We start from the raw sequence: 19,257 nt of genomic DNA on the forward strand, positions 1-19,257 counted from the left end.
TTAAGAAATCAAATTTCAAATTTGACCATCATAAGATTTGTGCTTTACTAGTGTTTTTTTCAGGAGTGAGGAGTGTTTGTAGAGCTCTCTGATCCTGCTGCTCTCAGTGACCAAGTGACTGGGTACTGAAATATGCAGAACAGAATGTTCAACAATCACAAATCCTCACATAGTACACACCTTTCCTTCAGGTTGATCATAAGCAGCAAACATTAAAAGGACAAAATTAGCAAATGTCATATGGTTACCTATTGGAGTAAGTTAATGAAAAATTATACTCCATCATTGATTTACTCCTTAAATATATTTTTAATAAAAACAAATTCATGGTAAAAAACTTATGCACATCTGTATATTAAGCAAATACAAAGCTAAAAAAAAAATATCTTTCAAGTTCCTGTTTAAATTTTCACAGTTATTACAACTACCACCATTGCCCCAGAGCTTTTAATTTGAAGTAGCACTAATGTTTGAAGTAAATTAATTACTCTTAGTCTGCCAGAAGTAGAGATGTCTTCTTTTGATAAGGCATTTACAAAGTTATCAGGCCTATAGAAATGTTATTGCTTCAATTAGTAGCTGTAATCCCTTTGTAAGGTGTTGATGTTACATAAATGATTTTAGTAATTCATTCAATTTATACATATGATGAATTTTTTCAAATTGCTTTTATCACACAAAAAGTTTGAATGTTTCTAGTATATTTTAGTAAATACAGTAGGAAGTAAAAAATATGGCTTGCTGTTATTTTTTTTTATAATAGCAGGCCAAAGGAAATATGGCCTGCTAAGAAAAAACAAATGTCTTGATGGAAATAAAACAGCATGCATTGAGTGTTTCAAGATAGTGAGTGAAAAAGTAAGACCTCTGAAGTGTATTTTAAAGCATTATGGTATGAAAATAACAGAATCATAAGCTAAATAGATGATCATACATACATCCGTTTCTTTAAAAAAAAGATGATGATTTTAGCTGGTGAATTTCTGTTTCACTTACTAGGTCTTCAAAATAAACCGCTTTTCGCAGGTCGCTATTTCAAGCCCTGTGATAACTGGCATCTTTCACCACCATTTTCCAAAGGCTATATATGTTTTTTATTCCCAATTTTAGACTAAAATATTCCCAATTTGAATGTAAATATTCCTTTTGTTTATTGTCGTAAGTACACAGATATATTTTGAAAACGATGTGTACATGTACAGGTAACACTTGACAAACATCCCTTCCCTCATGCATATTTCATAACACCAAATAAACATATTAATTTGAATGAATACAAGTGCAAATGTATATGTATAATATTAGTCTTTTATATTCCAGCTTATATGTACATGTAGTTTAATTAGATGTTTTTCAAATAAAATTGATTTAAAAAAAAAAAAATTGTAAAATGACACTAAAATTCTTAAAGTCAAAGCCATGTGCATTAATTAAAATTATAGAAATAAAACCCTGGCTATTACATCATTTTACCATTACGCTATGTCTCCATGTGTATGCGCGAACGTGTGCGTATCTAAATATTTGCTTCTAAGTATTTAAATTGTGGTGTCTCCATGTGTGCGTATGCTTGAGCGTCTACTTAAAAAAAACGTACGCACAGATTCGGTACATGTAGTGAATTTTTCTCTACGCTCACGCAGTACGGACACATAAATTCCATAAAATTATGTCATCAGTGAAGTTCCCGCTAAATTTGAAGCTAACATCATGTGCGTCTTTGTGATTTCAATCTTTTCAACATGAAAACCATTAAAGTGTCGAAAGTATTGGTGGAAACACGTTTCATCTAGTAACAATTCAGCTACAAGATGATGGTATGCACCATATTCCTTCCTTTTTTGATGGATAGGATGAACCCACCACCGGTGCTTTCTTCTTTCCCGCTTTCTTAAAATTGTGGCAATTGTCAGTGCCAGTAACATGTCATCCTTTTCTTTGGGCAGAAGGGCTAGAATTTCCCCCCACTCATATTTCTGTGGCCACTTCCTCAATTTACACGTGATGTCACACCAAAAAAATCTACGCATTCTTCTATGCACACATGGAGACAGTCATTATGCATATGCATACGCACACGTTCACACATATGCATACGCGCACAGCTTAACCCCAGACCTCCCCATGAAAAAAATTAAAGTGAGTGCAAGGCTCGAATTCTCCCATGGCAATTAAAAAAAATTGCCCTGGGTGAAATGACCCAATGACGGCAATGTTGACCCTTCCTACGGCAATTTTTTGAAAAGTTTTTCAAATGTGCAAATGCTAAACACTGGCAAACAAAAGGTACACCAGGTGTATGTATACATGTATGCTCCCGACCTACAGCAATTTATGTCTCAACGACGGGAAACGATAAGTACCATCGTTAAGTTTGAGCCCTGAAGTGATTAACTGCTCCCGATACTTAGATTATACATTTGTGTATAGGTGTCCAGCCATTTGAAATATTGCATTATTGAGCATTGATCCTTTTGTACCGGCCTCGGTGGCGTCGTGGTAGGCCATCGGTCTACAGGCTGGTAGGTACTGGGTTCGGATCCCAGTCGAGGCATGGGATTTTTAATCCAGATACCGACTCCAAACCCTGAGTGAGTGCTCCGCAAGGCTCAATGGGTGGGTTTCACTTGCACCGACCAGTGATCCATAACTGGTTCAACAAAGGCCATGGTTTGTGCTATCCTGCCTGTGGGAAGCGCAAATAAAAGATCCCTTGCTGCTAAGAGTAGCCCATATAGTGGCGACAGCGGGTTTCCTCTCAAAATCTGTGTGGTCCTTAACCATATGTCTGACACCATATAACCGTAAATAAAATGTTTTGAGTGCGTCGTTAAATAAAACATTTCTTTCTTTTGATCCTTTTGTAATACTTAAAAAAAAAAAAAAAAATCGCATGCTAAGGGGAGCTAAAAATTACTCCTTGAATTAGTGAGTGATAGCTCCATTTCATGATAAGGTCTGATTATAACCTACACATTTTGCTTAAATTTTCAGTTTTTGAATTATCAGCATGTTACTGGTCCCGGTGCTTGTAGTAGTGCAAAATTCATGTTATCTGTTTCAAGTGAAACCGAAAAGGTACGTACAGCAGAAACCAGGCTCAGCAGCTTTATAGTGATGTGTCATTCAAATTCTGTGAGGGATGTCCATGGGTGAGGGGATTGATTAATTGCTCTCCTAACTGAAGGCCTTTGTTGGGGGGGGGGGGGGGGGGTATTAGCTCAGTCAGTTAAGTGTTCACCTGAGGTGCTTGCATCGCAGGATAAAACCACCTCGGTGGATCCATTCAACTGATTGGGTTTTTTTCTCATTCCATTGTTCCAACCTGCACCGCAACTGGTTAAAGGCCATGGTATATGCATTTCTGTCTGTGAGAAAGTGCATATAATAGAAGATCCCTTGCTACTAATGGAAAAATGTAGCAGGGTTTCCTCTGATGACATGTCATCCAATAGCTGATGATTTAATTAATCAATGTGCTCTATTGGTGTCATTAAACAATGGTAACGGTTTTTAAAATTAAAGGGTGACAGCGTCTGTGAATTACATAATGTTTTGTTTCTCGAGGTTACAGCGAGACTCCTCCTCAATCAACATCGATCCACATACGTTTCACTCCGCTCGACAACACCAGACTGAACCTAACTTCTGCCTCAATCTTTTCTTGTCCAAAAGCTGGATTATGCGCCACCATCTGGTGACACCATTGTTGGATTCTTTAAATCACTGAAGAGCACTGCCATTGGATGGCACAACGGTTGGACTCGCTGGGGAGGGGTTTTTGGGGGGGGGGGGGAGAGCTGGATCCCAGTAGATGGTAGGGAGGCGAGTAAGGCGTAGACGGTTTCGGCCGTAGGGTTGGCTAGGTTTGTCTGGACCCTGCTCCCGCCCTCCCTCCTCTCTCAGTTGGTCACACTAAAGTTCCGGATAGGAACAGTATGTCTTCTTAAATAAATCTACTAATTAAACCTGTGAGGCTTGAGCCCAACCTCGCATCTGACCTCCTTAGAGCTAAAATACATGTATCATTTTCGGTTAGATATAAATTATATTTATTTTTTGAACTGCCCGATCTAAAAAATTAGCGACTAAATTTAAGTTTATTAGTATATAATATAGGATTATTTTAAATAAAATAATTAATATGTTTTTTCTTGCGCTTTCTAAAAATATTATATAATATTATTAAAATCCCACTTCCACATTTGGTATAAAACTCTAAATTGTCCATTAGTATTCTGTCCCGGACCAGACAACTGGCTATCCAGAGGACGAGCCCGGGCTGGACATGCCTGAAACCTTAGTGGTATAGGGCATGTTAAAAGGGTACTCTCTCTCTCTCGCTCTCGCTGGCTCGCTCTCGCTCTCACTTCGCTGTCTCTGTCTCTGTCTGTCTGTTCGGGAAAGTGCATATAATAGATCCCATGCAACTAATGGAAAGATGTAGCAGGGTTTCCTCTTATGACGTGTCATCCAATAGCTGATGATGAATTAATCATTGTGCTCTATTGGTGTCATTAAACAAAACAAATTTTAACTTTGGGTAATAGGCATTATTTTTAAAGTAAGTTAAAGGAAAAAGCAATGATGTTGTAGAGTGATGCTAAACTACTTTGAAAATATTACCAATAAGAAAGACTGAAGTTTAAATGCAGTAAAATTGTATTGGGGCAAGTTAACCCAGTCATTACAGTGAGTTGATCAGTGATAGGGGTTAGATGACCAGTCACCAGGGTGAGATGACCAGTCACCAGGTGTTGACCAGTCACCAGGGTGTTGACCAGTCACCAGGGTGAGATGACCAGTCACCAGGGTGAGATGACCAGTCACCAGGGTTAGATGACCAGTCACCAGGGTGAGATGACCAGTCACCAGGATGAGATGACCAGTCACCAGGGTGTTGACCAGTCACCAGGGTGTTGACCAGTCACCAGGGCGAGTTGACCAGTCACCAGGGCGAGATGACCAGTCACCAAGGTTAGATGACCAGTCACCAGGGTGAGATGACCAGTCATCAGGGTGAAATGGTGAGATGACCAGTCACCAGGGTGAGATGACCAGTCACCAGGGTGTTGACCAGTCACCAGGGTGAGTTGACCAGTCACCAGGACGAGTTGACCAGCCACAGTAAAACACTATCCAGTGTTAGGACATGTTGGTAACTGTGGGGATGACTTGATCAACCACTGCTGCCAAGTTACACTATGGTTTTAAATTGTATAGTTATCTCTGAAATATGTATAGGCTCTCACAACATCAGGCCTTCACTTGTACATATATACATACATATATATGTGTATATATATCTATATATATATATATATATATAGATAGATGTATATATATGTATGTATATATATATATGTACATGTATCATATAATATCTTACATTTTCAGTGCAATCAAAGTATGTGATATTTTTCAGATCACATACTTTAAGAATTTGATAATTTTGCAAATTAGATGTAAATTAGACGAGGTCTCGGCACTAGGTTTATTGACATTTAAGCAAACGTACTTGGGTGACACTCCATGATGCATTTATAGTCATCAAATAAAAACATTTCAATGGCAATTTGACACTGAAAGCTGTCCAGCGTTCAGAAAACAAAAAACGTTAGACATAACTTTATTTTGATGTACGGACATCCAAAATGACGTCATTCGAGTTTGACGTCATTTCCATTCAAAAATACACCACGCCACATATTCTTACGTCATTTGAATATCTAGTAATGGCGGACTGGAATTAAAGTTGTGTGTATAGTTTACAAAAACACGTTGTATTAAGCTTGAGCTTATATGATAAAGAGATTATTACCCTCGTGTATTTCGGTATCGTCAATATCATATATTAGGAATAAAAATAATGTATTATGCTCGCCAGAGGCTCACATAATACAATTTTATTGCTTGATGCAAGGTCGGTTTGTGATCAATCCCTGTCAGCTATTTCTTGTTCCAGCCAGTGCACCACAACTGGTATATTAAAGGCCATGGTATGTGTTATTCTGTCTTTGGAATGGCGCATATAAAAGATCCAAATGTTTGACATCCAGTAGCCGGTGATTAATAAATCAGTGTGCTCTAGTGGTGTCGTTAAACAAAACAAACATTTTTTGCATTGTGCTGCGAGATTGCAAAGTTGCAAGAGCTTAGTAAATTACAACTGTAAGCCCCATGATGCTAACATTAGTGAACTAAATGCACACGTATTTGACTGTTTTCTGATATAGTTTAATGTGAAGTGCATGAAGCAGTCCAGTGAACATGTTTAAAAGTCGGTACCAGTTACTTACAAGTACCACATCTGCAGTGGACAATATGTCAAATCTTAGATAACTGTTTAGGTTACATGGTTCACATAATTTTTACCTAGATAATTGATTGTTCAGTTAAATGAATTATATTTGCATAACCGGTGAGTTGCCTAATCCTAACATATACATCACTCAAATCTTAACAGCAGCCATGCAGCAAATTGCCATAATGCCCTTGTCATATGCCTCAATGCCCTCAAAATTAAACATAGTCTCATGGCCAAAATGTCCAAGCCTTATTTTGCATGGTACCAACTGGTCGTCATACTCAAACACAGCTCTTGAAAGTTGTTTGATTACGAAATGGCAATGGTTGGGATCATTCAGGGCTAGCTCTGGGTGAGCAAAATATTTCGTCATATTGTCTGTTGAACTTAAAAAACTGCAGAACCCAACAGTTATTTTCTTAAAAATGTCAATTATTACATAAAATTATTTCGCCAACTGCGGGTCGATCAAGGGTTTTTGGCTCTAAGACCAAAGCACCTCTGGCAGTTAAGTGTTCTACTGATTGACTTAGATCCCTAGCCCCATTGAAAGAGTTTAGCTATAATTAAAGTGTGACTTGTTAGGCCAAAAATATCCGCTACAGGGCTCGAACGTAAGAATTTGTTACCTACAGCAATTTTGAAATGTTATTTGTTGCAGGAGTAATGCTCACCAATGGCAATTTTTAACCTGCCTACAACAATTATAAATAGATCTGTAATTTTGGCAACAAATATAAAAACACAAAATAGTCCCTTTAAATGACAGCAATAATTTTTATTCATCGTCAAAAAACTGCCATCATGCAGTGACGCCCCTGACCGGCAATTGTTGTAGTTGCGATATGAATTGTCGTCGGTGCCATCCTTAAGTTCGAGCCCTGCCTCTAGATTAAAAAAAACCCTGTCTATCGCATCTAATCAAGAAATTAATGTAAAATTATTGTTTTGTACATGCATACATTATTAATAATAAATTTCAGTTAACTTATTGTATTATTTATTTAGTCAGATATTTACTTGTACTATATATACCCAAAGCCACTTGTCACAGATAAACAAACAGACTTTAATGTCGATCCCTGGTTCTAAATCACAAATGTTTGCAGATGTTCTATTAGAATGGATTAACTTTGCAGTACCCTGAGCTTGTACATGTATGGACTTGTATAATGTAATACTAACTTGTATGTATGTGTGATTAACACCAGTGTCACCAAATAGGGCCTACATGTACAGGTAATATTGAATGAAACAACACCAGCTTTGTGTACCATAAAATTCCATTTGATATGCTTTTAAAAAATCCTTGCTTACTTTGTAATCAATACTTCTAGCACCCAAATGTATGTCTACTTCACCAGGAGTTGTACAAATTAAAATACAAAGGAGAAATCAGTAACGGATATCCTTTTTCAAGCTGCAAATTCTCCCATGTTTATGACATAGTGCTAATGTTATGCAACGTGATGGGATTGAAGTGGTGTGTGCAGATTAATAAAAAAAAGAGATCTACGGCTTTCCCCTTGAAGTGTTCCGTTCGGTTACTTAGCGGACGGACTCATTGTAGTGGAATGATCAGGCTTTTGTTGGCTGCAGTTCATTTTTACCTATCACTCCATGAAGTTCATACACTTGTATGCATTTATTCTGCTCTGACCTCGGGACCTTTCTTATAGAGTGTGTGAGGTTTGTAATTTATTAAAGATCAAACATTCCTATATATACTGGACAAGTTCCAGCGTGTTGTTATAATCTCATCGCAGCTCTAGCCCTGTCGTACGACGAGACAAAGTAATCAAGATTTCCATGGGCTTGACAGTTTTGTGTTTACCCAGTCTATGCACACCTATGAATTTCGTACCTACACGCCACTTTAATAGTGACGTTGTGGGTATAAATTAAACTCTGTGTTCATTATTCTCTATCACTACTTGAGGGTCGAGTCGTTTCACTTTTCACCCACAGCATAATGCCTTTTGATCAACTTTGTCTCTATGCCAACAGGCAGTATGTATTACAAGTAATATGTAGGCATCCAATAATGACATTGTTATTTATGAATACAGATTGAAATATTTGTTTGCCTACAAGTATTAATTCTTGCAACACATACAGTTTACAGTGCATATTTTAATTATTGTTAGAGGACTGCATGAATATAATAAAAATGTATGTACATGTATGTATATTATAAAGTTACATGTACAAAGTAATCATGTGTTAAATGTTCATACATACTAGTACATGTATGTACAAGACAATTTAAAAAAAAAAGATTGTATTCCTTTATGTAGTGGGTGGTTGCAAATTGTGTGTTTTTTTTTTTTATCTGGACATACAAATTGAAAAAATCCATATAAATATATATTTGTTGGATGGTGGGTAGTTTATTCAGCACCATCAATATTTGAACAGTCACATCAAGATTTTAATAAATGTAGTGCATTTACGGCACATGATGCTAATCTGAAATTTATTAGCTATAAGCACATGTAGAGCAGACAGAATTTAGTATGGCAGCTCTATACTGCAGAAGTGGTTCTGATTTAACAGGACAATGTGACATCCTCTAGAATGAAGCAGGTACATGTATCTGTCAAAATATGGAATTTACACACCAATGTTAGGAAATTAAATTGAAAGAAAAAGTATACATTTATTGAATACATTATAGTTGTTATAGACATTTTGTACATGTATACATGTATGTCAAATTTATATATTTGATGTCATATTACACACATGCATAAGTTAAAATGCACTACAGTTTCTTGTATACATGTATATACAGGTACACATTCATTTTTGGCCGAATGGTCATGGGTAATAGTTTAGTTTGATGATCACAATGGAAATTTTATAACACCACATGTGTGTGCTGGTGACAGAATTGAACAGATTGTCTAGCTGGGCCTATTATGTGCTATAATAACTTGATTCAGTTCGGTTTTTGTTTGGCAATAAATCTCTCCACTGCGGACCCAACAAACAGCCTACAGGCAGCTGCATGGTCATGTGTGATTAATATTATTAGAACCTATATGGCTGAGTGCTCTTGTGGCTCGGCCAGTTGGGAGTGTCACATTGTTGGCCTGTAATTTGTCTAGGAGGACAATAGAAGCTGTATCTAGGCTGATCACTTCCAGGGTATCCGACGGTATAATACCGATAAGTGATTGGTGCAAGAAACACATCAATCATCAGACTAAGTGTGATGTTCAAAGGATTTTACCGCAGCTGGTTCAGAAGTATAACAGTATTATCTAATGCATTATGGTTTGTACATGTATTTTGTTATTTTTTATATGCAAATATCTCCGTAAAGTCTACCTGTATGATCAGTGTTCGAAATAAGCACTTGTCCGTTTGTCCCGACAAGTGAAAGTCTATTCGGTCAAGCAAAATGTGCCTCGGTGGTTGTCCAATGGACAAGTAATTTTTTTTAGTGCAGTTTCATTTTTAGCAATCACAAACAACATCCTGATACTTGAATAAAATAAATTATTTATTTGGACAAGTGAAAATATTGGCGGACAAGTAGATTTCTAGATGTATTTGTCCTGTGGACTAGTAAATAATTCTGCATATTTCTATCACTGATAATAATTATGTCTGTCTGTCTGTCTGTCTGTCTGTCTCTATCAATCTCTAAGATAGGTTTTCATTAGTTATTAAACCTAGTTTTAAGGTACTGCATATACCTGAATTTTACAATTCTGATCCAAAATTTAGGATTACTGGAAGGATGAAATCCTACTAAATTTGCAATCTGATGTTATGTGCCCAAAGCTGTAATTTTGTACACTGCCTAATACATGTTACAATGTGCAGAGTTAGTGACTGGAATCAATACCTGTAACAAATGTGTCAGTAAGGCAGTTTTGCAGGCTGTGTAGTAACACCTTTCTGGCATCATTTGATAACTATTTTATAATTTTTCTACTCTGAATAGCAATTTAAAATTTAGATTTATTATGTCATACAATAATGGTGACATTGAAATTCTTAATAATGTATTAACATTTATTGACAAATTTATTTCTAAACATGATCTTCATGTTCCGGCTATCAGTGGGGCAGTAATTTAATTATTTCTGATTACTTTGACCATTTCGTTATTATAACATACATGTAGGCATTTTATTCCTTTAAATACACTTTAGAATTCATACAAATTTTGTGTGTCTGTCTGGCCTGTTTGGCTATTTCTCATTCCGACCAGTGCACCATGACTGGTATATCAAAGGCCGTAATATGTACTACCCTGTCTGCGGAATGGTGCATATAAAAGATCCCTTGCTGCTAATACAAAAGAATAGCCCATGAAGTGGTGACAGCAGGTTTCCTCTCAATATCTGTGTGGTCCTTAACAATATATCTGACGCCATATAACCATAAATAAAATGTGTTGAGTGCATCATTAAATAAAACATTTATGTCTGGCCTGTTCATTTATTATTGTTGTTGTTGTTGCAGGTGTTGTTGTTGTTATTAATGTTATATCATTCTTATCTTTGTTTGCTGACACCAGATTGTTTGGTTATATGCAATAACTTGAAATTGAATTGAACAAGAATGATTGTGTCGTTAAGCATTCCAATTCTTTTCTTGTTTGAATTAACTACATGTCGATGTGTGTTCGTTTGTAAATCATGTATTATATAAAATGCCATAGACTGACACATACTGTGATACAGTGTATATAAGCATGTACAGGCACTTACATGCTTTAAGGAAGGTGTGGTATGTAACACAGGGTCAACAGCTCTTTAGTTGTTGGCAGTATCAAAATGCATTGGTTTGCTGGTGATTTTATTGATAATGTTCATTCACAGGACTTCTTAAGGCTATCTAATCAGCTTGACATTTACGTACTTAAGTGTTGCTGAACAGCAAGTCATAAATCAGAGAGCATTAGAAGAGTTTCCCTTCAGCATGGAACACAGCAATGTGACATTGACATCCACAAAGTGTTTGTCAATGGTGTTAAAGTGTTTGCATGCCTTGCACTGTTCCCCATTGTCCGTTAAACATTCAGTGTACTTGTGTACAATTTACAAATGTACATGTATGTATTAACTTTATTTTCCTACTTAGTGCCTCCAGTGTATGCAATAGCAGATAACACCATTTGAATAATATATGACAGATTTATATTGACGGAATCAATCAGATTCATGTTGTGTCACGGTTTGATTATAGAATTAACCTGAAGTATGTGACCGCCTACATGGAAGAGCAAGGCCGAAGTCAACAAAAGGAATTCATGCATTTATTGTCATTTTAAGTGGATATATATATATATATATATATTTATATTTATTTATTTATATAAGACAAAAACAATATTATTTCTGTAATTATTAAAGGCAGAACAAAATTCTTTGGCCTGCTCCTTTTTATAGGATATTAATCGAGCTTCCATTTTGTTTCATATGTCCTGTTGTGTTATTCATAAATTTATATATGGCTGTGATTCAGATTCCAAACCCTGACAGTGACTGACACTGCAATGTTTATGATCTAGAACACAAAACACCAACATTTAATCCCCATCACACACACACACACCCCCCCCCCCCCCCCCCCCCCACCCCCCCCCCCCCCCCCCCCCCCACTCACACACCAACCCTTAAAGCTGTTACATGTAGTATGGATTAAGAGTTGCTATCTAGAATGAGTTCCTGAAAGCCATGTCTATGCATGTGAAGATGGATATATACAGGGTGTACAAAATTATGTTTTATTGGTTTTATTGATCAGTGTTGGTGTTCTGCAATATTGTGTGGTATGAACGTATCCACATGTGCTTGTAGATGTTGGATTCAGACTTGGGAGAAGTACATTTGCAGTTCAAAGCAAAGCATCAGCTGAAAGTAGCATTTTAAATGTATTAAACAATATAATACATGTAAATGTATTCATGATCATTTTAGTGCACCAGTACTAAAACACAGGTTTACATGTACCGTAGCCCCAATTTTTTAGTCACTGTAGATTTGTTTACTTGTGGAAATGCACTACAGTCAGACCTCATTACGACGACCGCCATTAGTGCCACATTTACACTATCCAACCACAAATTGTCGGGAACAAACGTATATCAGTGTTATTCTGTTCATTTCACTAGAATTCACACCTTCCAATGCCGACAGAGCAAATTAAGAACAAACGTGCATCTAACATCTGAACCTTATATAGGATGTTGGCAATACCCACAGCCACTTGGTATCCTTGATCTCATCACAAGCCGACAGTGTCAAATGATGTCCGAGTTACCAATGTCGGTTAAATCTGTAGACATGTATTGCTTTTGAAAATAATCCTTTAGTCATTCAATTAAAGGACAATCAAGTCTTCTATTTTTATGACATTTTGTAAACGAAGTAGGTATTAGTCGTAGATGTCTTTAACCACGAAATGATTAGTCTGACCATGAATGAACCTTGATTAATAATAATATATTTAATGGTTTTTTAAAAACATACTTATATGTATGTGTATTTGTTGTTTTTAATAATTGCAGTGCATTAATTATTTAAATTAATTAAACTATTAATCATTATTTTCCTTGTCTCATTTTGGCAAAGGATATAACTTCATTTAAATTCATTTGCTGTTATAGCAATTTGGGGCAGGATATAGCCCAGTGGTAAAACACTCTATGATCAATGTCCATCGGTGGGCCCATTGGGCTATTTCTCCTTCCAGCCAGTGCACCATGACTGGTATATCAAATGCCGTGGTGTATGCTATCCTGTCTGTGGGATGGTGCATATAAAAGATCTCTTGCTACTAATGGAAAAATGTAAAAGGTTTCCTCTCAAAGTCTATATGTAAAAATTACAAAATGTTTGACACCCAATAGCCGATGATTAATAAATTTTTATATAATGACAATTTTGATATAACGACAAAGTGACCCAGGCACGAAGGTGGTCATTGTAACACGGTCTGACTGTACATGATAAGTGATCATAGTAGGAGTACATTGTATCTGGAAAATGAGAAAATAACAAGGATAATGTGGGTAAAAATTAGTGTTTACCATTTACCAAAAATTGCAAATAATGGAGTGAAATAATGTTTTATTTACATGTATACATAAAACAGAATTTTGCATCTGAGGTTTATTGTGCATGGTACAGTAAAATGACAAGTGATATATACTACTCAAAAGAATTTATGGTCAAAAATTTATAACCAAATAAGTGTCAGAGTGTATTAGATTGATGATGTAAACTACACCAAAATGTTTATTTATTGTTCCATATTTACAAAAACCCCACAAATAAACGTCACTGTATACAAGAAAGTCACATGACATGCTGTCAAAGTTGAAGGTTGTCAAACATGGATTTTACACATTAGAACATTCGTTTAATAGTGTGTGAATCCACCCCTGGCGCGAATACACTCGACACATCGTTGCCTCATGCTGTTGATCAGACGTCTGAAGAACTCTTGGGGAATGGCCTGCCACTCTGCCATAAGAAGTTGACCCAGATCATGAAGGTTGGCCGGAGGGGCATGGTTATCCCGAACTCTCCTGCCTAATTCGTCCCAGGCGTTCTCTATTGGGGCCAAGTCAGGCGAATATGCTGGCCAATCCATCCTGGCGATACCTTGTTGTCTGAGAAAATCCGTTACCACCCTGGCGCGGTGGGGTCTGGCATTGTCATCCTGCAGAACTGCCCCGCCGCCAATCTGCTGAAGGCCTGGGAGAACCAACGGCCGGATAATCTCATTCAGATAGCGGATTCCAGTCAGATTGCCATCCACCACATAGAGGGGGGTCCTGTGGTGGATAGAGATGCCGCTCCACACCATGACGCTGCCACCACCGAACCGGTGACGTTGTCTAACGTTAACGTCAGCGAAGCGCTCCCCAGGACGTCTGTAGACACGAACCCGACCGTCGTTGAACTGGAGACTAAACCTGGACTCATCAGTGAACATCACTCGACCCCACTGAACACGTTGCCACCGCAGATGAAGCGTGCACCAGTGACGTCTGGCGTTCTGTGACGTGGTAGGAGTGGTGGTCGAACAGCCTGGCGACGGCAGCGTAGATTATTGGCTCTCAGACGATTGTGTATGGTTTGATCAGACACTCGAGTTCCAGTCGCAGTCCGCAGATTGTCACGTAATCGGCGTGCAGTGGTTGTGCGTTGACGTAGAGCCATATTGGTGATGTAGCGGTCCTCTCTATTTATAGTGCTTCGGGGTCTTCCTGAACGTGGATGATTTCGAACAGAATTCGTTGCTTGGTACCGTTGCCACAGTCGGCCAACGACACGCTGACTGACACCAAGTCTCAGAGCAACATTTCTTTGCGTATTGCCATCCTGAAGCCAAGCAATAGCCCTTCCTCGATCTTCGATAGTCAGTTGAAGTCGTACCATTGTCGAATTTGGAGTGTGCATTGGGAATTCAGCATTGGGAACATGGGAACATGGAATACACGTGCAAAGCGTGAAAATGAAGCGCTTTGTGAAAAAGCAAGTTATGGGCACTTAGCAGACCTTTCGCTTTCGCCCTAATTTACGTTCAAATGTAAGCATGTTTTCGCCATTAGAACTAGTCGACAGTGTCAATGACAGTGGATTTTAATTCATTTATGGGTTGCTTAGACCCACTTTCGTCAAAATGGAACAATACCATGCGTGACATTATGGTCTAGCTAATATAATTGACATTCAGAAAATAATGTCGAAAATATCGTCTGACCCTTAAATTCTTTTGAGTAGTATATAACAGTATTATATTCACTGTGATGGTAGCATGCAATAAAGCCCTGTGGGTAGTATGTACATGGGATTTATAATTACTAACTTGTTACTGACCATAGATCACTGCATATAGTCTTTAGTCTGTGACCATTTTTCTATTTATAACATCAAGTGCCTGTGATCAACTAATTTTCTGTTTCGTTTTAGAATATGCTGTATATAATGATGATCAATGTATTTTTAAAAAATTCTGTAATTTTCTGTTTCTGTTTAGGATATGCTGTATATAATGGTGATCAATGTATATTTTAAATCTACTTTCATTTTCTGTTTCTGTTTTAGGATATGCTGTACATAACAGAGGACTTGAGTTCAGACATGGAGCACAATGCCATTAGTCTGACACAGTACAAAGAGTGTCCTCGACACAAACCCTTCATTAACACGGAATTCAGGCGGTCTCCCGCAAAATCCATTTCTTCATTTCCAGTCAACAACAGAGATGGTAAATAGTGTTTAAAACATTCATGTCACTCAGTGAAATTAAATCAGATTTAAATTGTGAATCCAGTACACATTTTTAAAAGTAACAAATACACTTTATGCATACATGTAGACAGTATGATTACAGGTACAGGTACAGGTATTTATGTCCACTGGATCAACATCCATACAGACCTGTACAGTTTTACTGTACATTGCAGTGGAAACGTATTCATTACATGCATTTGCAGTAACTATATAACATTGTCATGTGCATTGTCTTAATGAGCAGTCCTTCAGTTTTGTTCTCTTTTTTGTGCACTATTTCTCGCTCCAGCCAGTGCACCACAACTGGTACATCAAAGGCCATGGTATGTACTAGCCTGTCTGTGGGATGGTGCATATAAAAGAACCCTTGCTGTTAATCGAAAAGAGTAGTCCATGAAGTGGCAACAGAGGGTTTCCTCTCTCAATATCAGTGTGGTCCTTAACCATATGTTTGACACCATATAACCGTTCATGAAATGTGTTGAGAGCGTCGTTAAATAAAACATTTTTCTTTCTTTTCTGTGCATGTACAAACACACACACAACACACACACACACACACACACACACACACACACACACACACACACACACACACACACACACACACAACACACACACACACACACACAACACACACACCACAAAGTGCAGAAAGCAATAATGTCAACGTTATGCAATGTACAGTGTACAGTGTACCTGTACATATACATATGTATTGTGAGCTAAATTCAAGTGAAGAATTTACACAAGATACTTCAAAAGGCGAATGAACTCATGTCATATGATATATGTCTGCTTATAATTTCAGCTAGTTGTATATGAATTCATTCATTTTAAGTTGGATATATACATGCTTACATGTATCTCCAATTACGGTTAAAGCACAGTGTCCTGGGCATACACCACCTTAGCTCTCCTGGGAGTCTTTCTGGTTTGTTATCAGTTATAGAGAGGTTGCTGTAGTGGCCTTACACCTTCCACTGAGCTGTTAAAATTTCTGGCCTCGGTAGTGTGGTCGTTAAGCCATTGGACTTTAAGACTGGTAGGTACTGTGTTCGCATCCTGGTTTCCTGGCTCTCACCCAGAGCAAGTTAAACGACTCGGTGGTTAGATGTAAGACCACTACACTGACTTCTTTCTCACTAACAGCTAACCACTAATCTACTGTCCTGGACAGACAGTCCAAATAGTTGAAGTGTGTGCTTGAACCTTAATTAGATATAAGGATGAAAATAACTTGAATGTTAAAATGGGCTCTCTCCAGCTGGGGGGCGGGATGTAGCCCAGAGGTAAAGCACTCGATTGATGCGCAGTCTGTCTGGGGTCGATCCCCATCAGTGGGCCCATTGGGCTATTTCTCGTTCCAGCCAGTGCACCACGACTGGTACATCAAAGACCGTGGTATGTACTACCTTGTCCGTGGGATGGTGCATATAAAAGATCCCTTGCTGCTAATCGAAAAGAGTAGCCCATAAAGTGGCGACAGCGGGTTTCCTCTCACAATATCTGTGTGGTCCTTAATTATATGTCTGATGCCATATAACCGTAAATAAAATGTGTTGAATGCATCGTTAAATAAAACAGTTCTTTCTTTCTTTCTTTCTTTCTTTCTTTCTTTCCAGCTGTGGTTGACGCGCTGAAGAACCTGCAGGATAAGGTGAAACGTCTGGAGCTGGAGCGTTCGACGGCCGAGGACAGCCTCAAGTCTCTGGCCTCCCACACCAGCAGCTTCAAGGACACGCTGATGAAGGAGAAAGAGGTCCAGGAATCGTCACAAGACGTCATCTACAAACAGAAACAAGGTGGGCTTTTAAAAATATATAATTTATCACTGTCACAAGACATCATCTACAAACAGAAACAAGGTGGGCTTTTTAACAATCTAATTAAAATTAGCTCCACTATTACAAGTGGATCTAAAAGCAGCCCATTGGAGCTCATGTGCAGTTGACCTTTCATTCGACCAATCAAAACCTTACTTGCAAAATCATGCCAGTGATTTGAAAAAAATTTGAAAACCTTCGGGATTATGCCGAGGGTATACGAAATGATATAAAATTTTATATAAAATTCTTTTCAAGACGGAAAAACCCCCGTGTTTGTTTATACTAGTATTCAATCCATAGTTTGTTACTGCACTTTTCCCCCTGTTTTTTCAATGTTGAAATAGACCAACAAGATCGCCTATTGTATAAATAGTCTTGCCAGATATTTTAATGGCGAAGTGTAATTGATTTAAAAACAGAAACAAGGTGGGCTTTTAAAAAAATATAATTTATGACTGGTAACCGCACTTTGTCTTAAAATACATGCATTAGATGGCAGCTTGACATGTTTGTGGGTTTTTAAAAAGTAATTTTGTTTAAATAATTTTAATTCATATATTATTATGATAGTATTTCAAGGTGATATTCACTCAAGCTTCCACCAAAGCTATCCATAGACATCACCCTTCCTGTTTGGTTTTACCATTCAGATGCATGGACTTTTTAAGACAGCATGAATGTACATGCCATTTTGGACAGTCTACATTTTTCATTTCTTAATGTTACAGAATATAATGTTTAAATCTACTACCCCAACAGCTTTTTCACTAACCACTTGCTACATGTATTAAACTCTGTTCTGGTAACTGTGGGAGTTAGTTGAGATTTATGGTCATGGATATGCTTTATGAACCTGATCAGTTCTAAGGATAAAAATAAATTTACCTCAGTCAGCAACTCTTCTGCTAATATTTCTTTTTTTTAAACTAATAATTTCAAAAAAAAAAATTATTACCTGTTAAACAAAAAGAAAGAAATGTTTTATTTAACGACGCACTCGACACATTATTATTTACGGTTATATGGCATCAAACATGGTTATAGACTACAAATAGATAATGAGAGAGGAAATCCGCTGTCGCCACTTCATGGGCTACTCTTTTCGATTAACAGCAAGGGATCTTTTATATGCACCATCCCACAGACAGGGTAGTACATACCATGGCCTTTGATATACCAGTCGTGGTGCACTGGCTGGAACGAGAAATAGCCCAATGGGCCCACTGACGGGGATCGATCCCAGACCGACCACACATCGAGCGAGTGCCCCCATTAAACAACATATATTCATTATTTAATTGCTGTTCTTAATTAGAAAGAAGGATACAGGCCTAGTGCTTATAAAACATTTAGAGTCTATACTCGAGATATTAAAAGAGTCTGAGACTTTAAAGCCGCACACCCTAGTTCCATCCAGCGAAAATAAATTATAATTTGGTTAATCTACAAACCTGTAACACACTTAGATCACGTTTTTATCAAATGGAGTGAAAAAGCAGGTTTTATATCGATAAATACCATGGGAATCTCCATGTCCCAATTGCTTGAAATAATTTTGAAAGTTAGTATTCTGATGTCACCGGTAGATGTCGCTCGAAGCACAACAATGCCTAAGTCACGACAAATTTCACAGAGTGCGCACAGACTTGGGGTGCGTTCCTTTCACCTCTCCTGGACATGTTCCAACTGTTCTGTCCTGGTTGTATCCCCTCTCCAGATATCGTAAGACTTAGCAAAATTATTGGTTTTAAGGGTTTGTAACGTTTTGTATTGAGACACTTACTTGTCTGAACTTTATTGTTACTGAAAATGTTCACGAACTGTGAAGAAAAATCTCACAAATGAACAACAAGCA

At 37.6% G+C, this 19,257-nt stretch overlaps 1 protein-coding gene across 4 annotated transcripts in view; it reads left to right on the plus strand.

Annotated features, from left to right (window-relative positions):
- The window catches only part of LOC121370727 (centrosomal protein of 57 kDa-like), a 37,445-nt gene that overhangs the window by 3,366 nt on the left and 14,822 nt on the right, over positions 1 to 19,257 (plus strand). For 2 of the 4 annotated variants that reach the window (XM_041496151.1, XM_041496152.1), the window contains exons 2-4: positions 2,995 to 3,078; positions 15,385 to 15,547; positions 17,199 to 17,378. In XM_041496151.1, coding sequence (XP_041352085.1) covers positions 2,995 to 3,078; positions 15,385 to 15,547; positions 17,199 to 17,378 — 427 coding nt within the window. Of the gene's footprint in view, positions 1 to 2,994; positions 3,079 to 9,517; positions 9,587 to 15,384; positions 15,548 to 17,198; positions 17,379 to 19,257 lie in introns of those variants that run through there. The other 2 variants (XM_041496154.1, XM_041496153.1) reach the window with 2 other exon arrangements.

The sequence above is a fragment of the Gigantopelta aegis genome, chromosome 4 (assembly GCF_016097555.1).
Source record: "Gigantopelta aegis isolate Gae_Host chromosome 4, Gae_host_genome, whole genome shotgun sequence".
In the NCBI taxonomy this organism is placed as follows: Eukaryota; Metazoa; Mollusca; class Gastropoda; order Neomphalida; family Peltospiridae; genus Gigantopelta; species Gigantopelta aegis.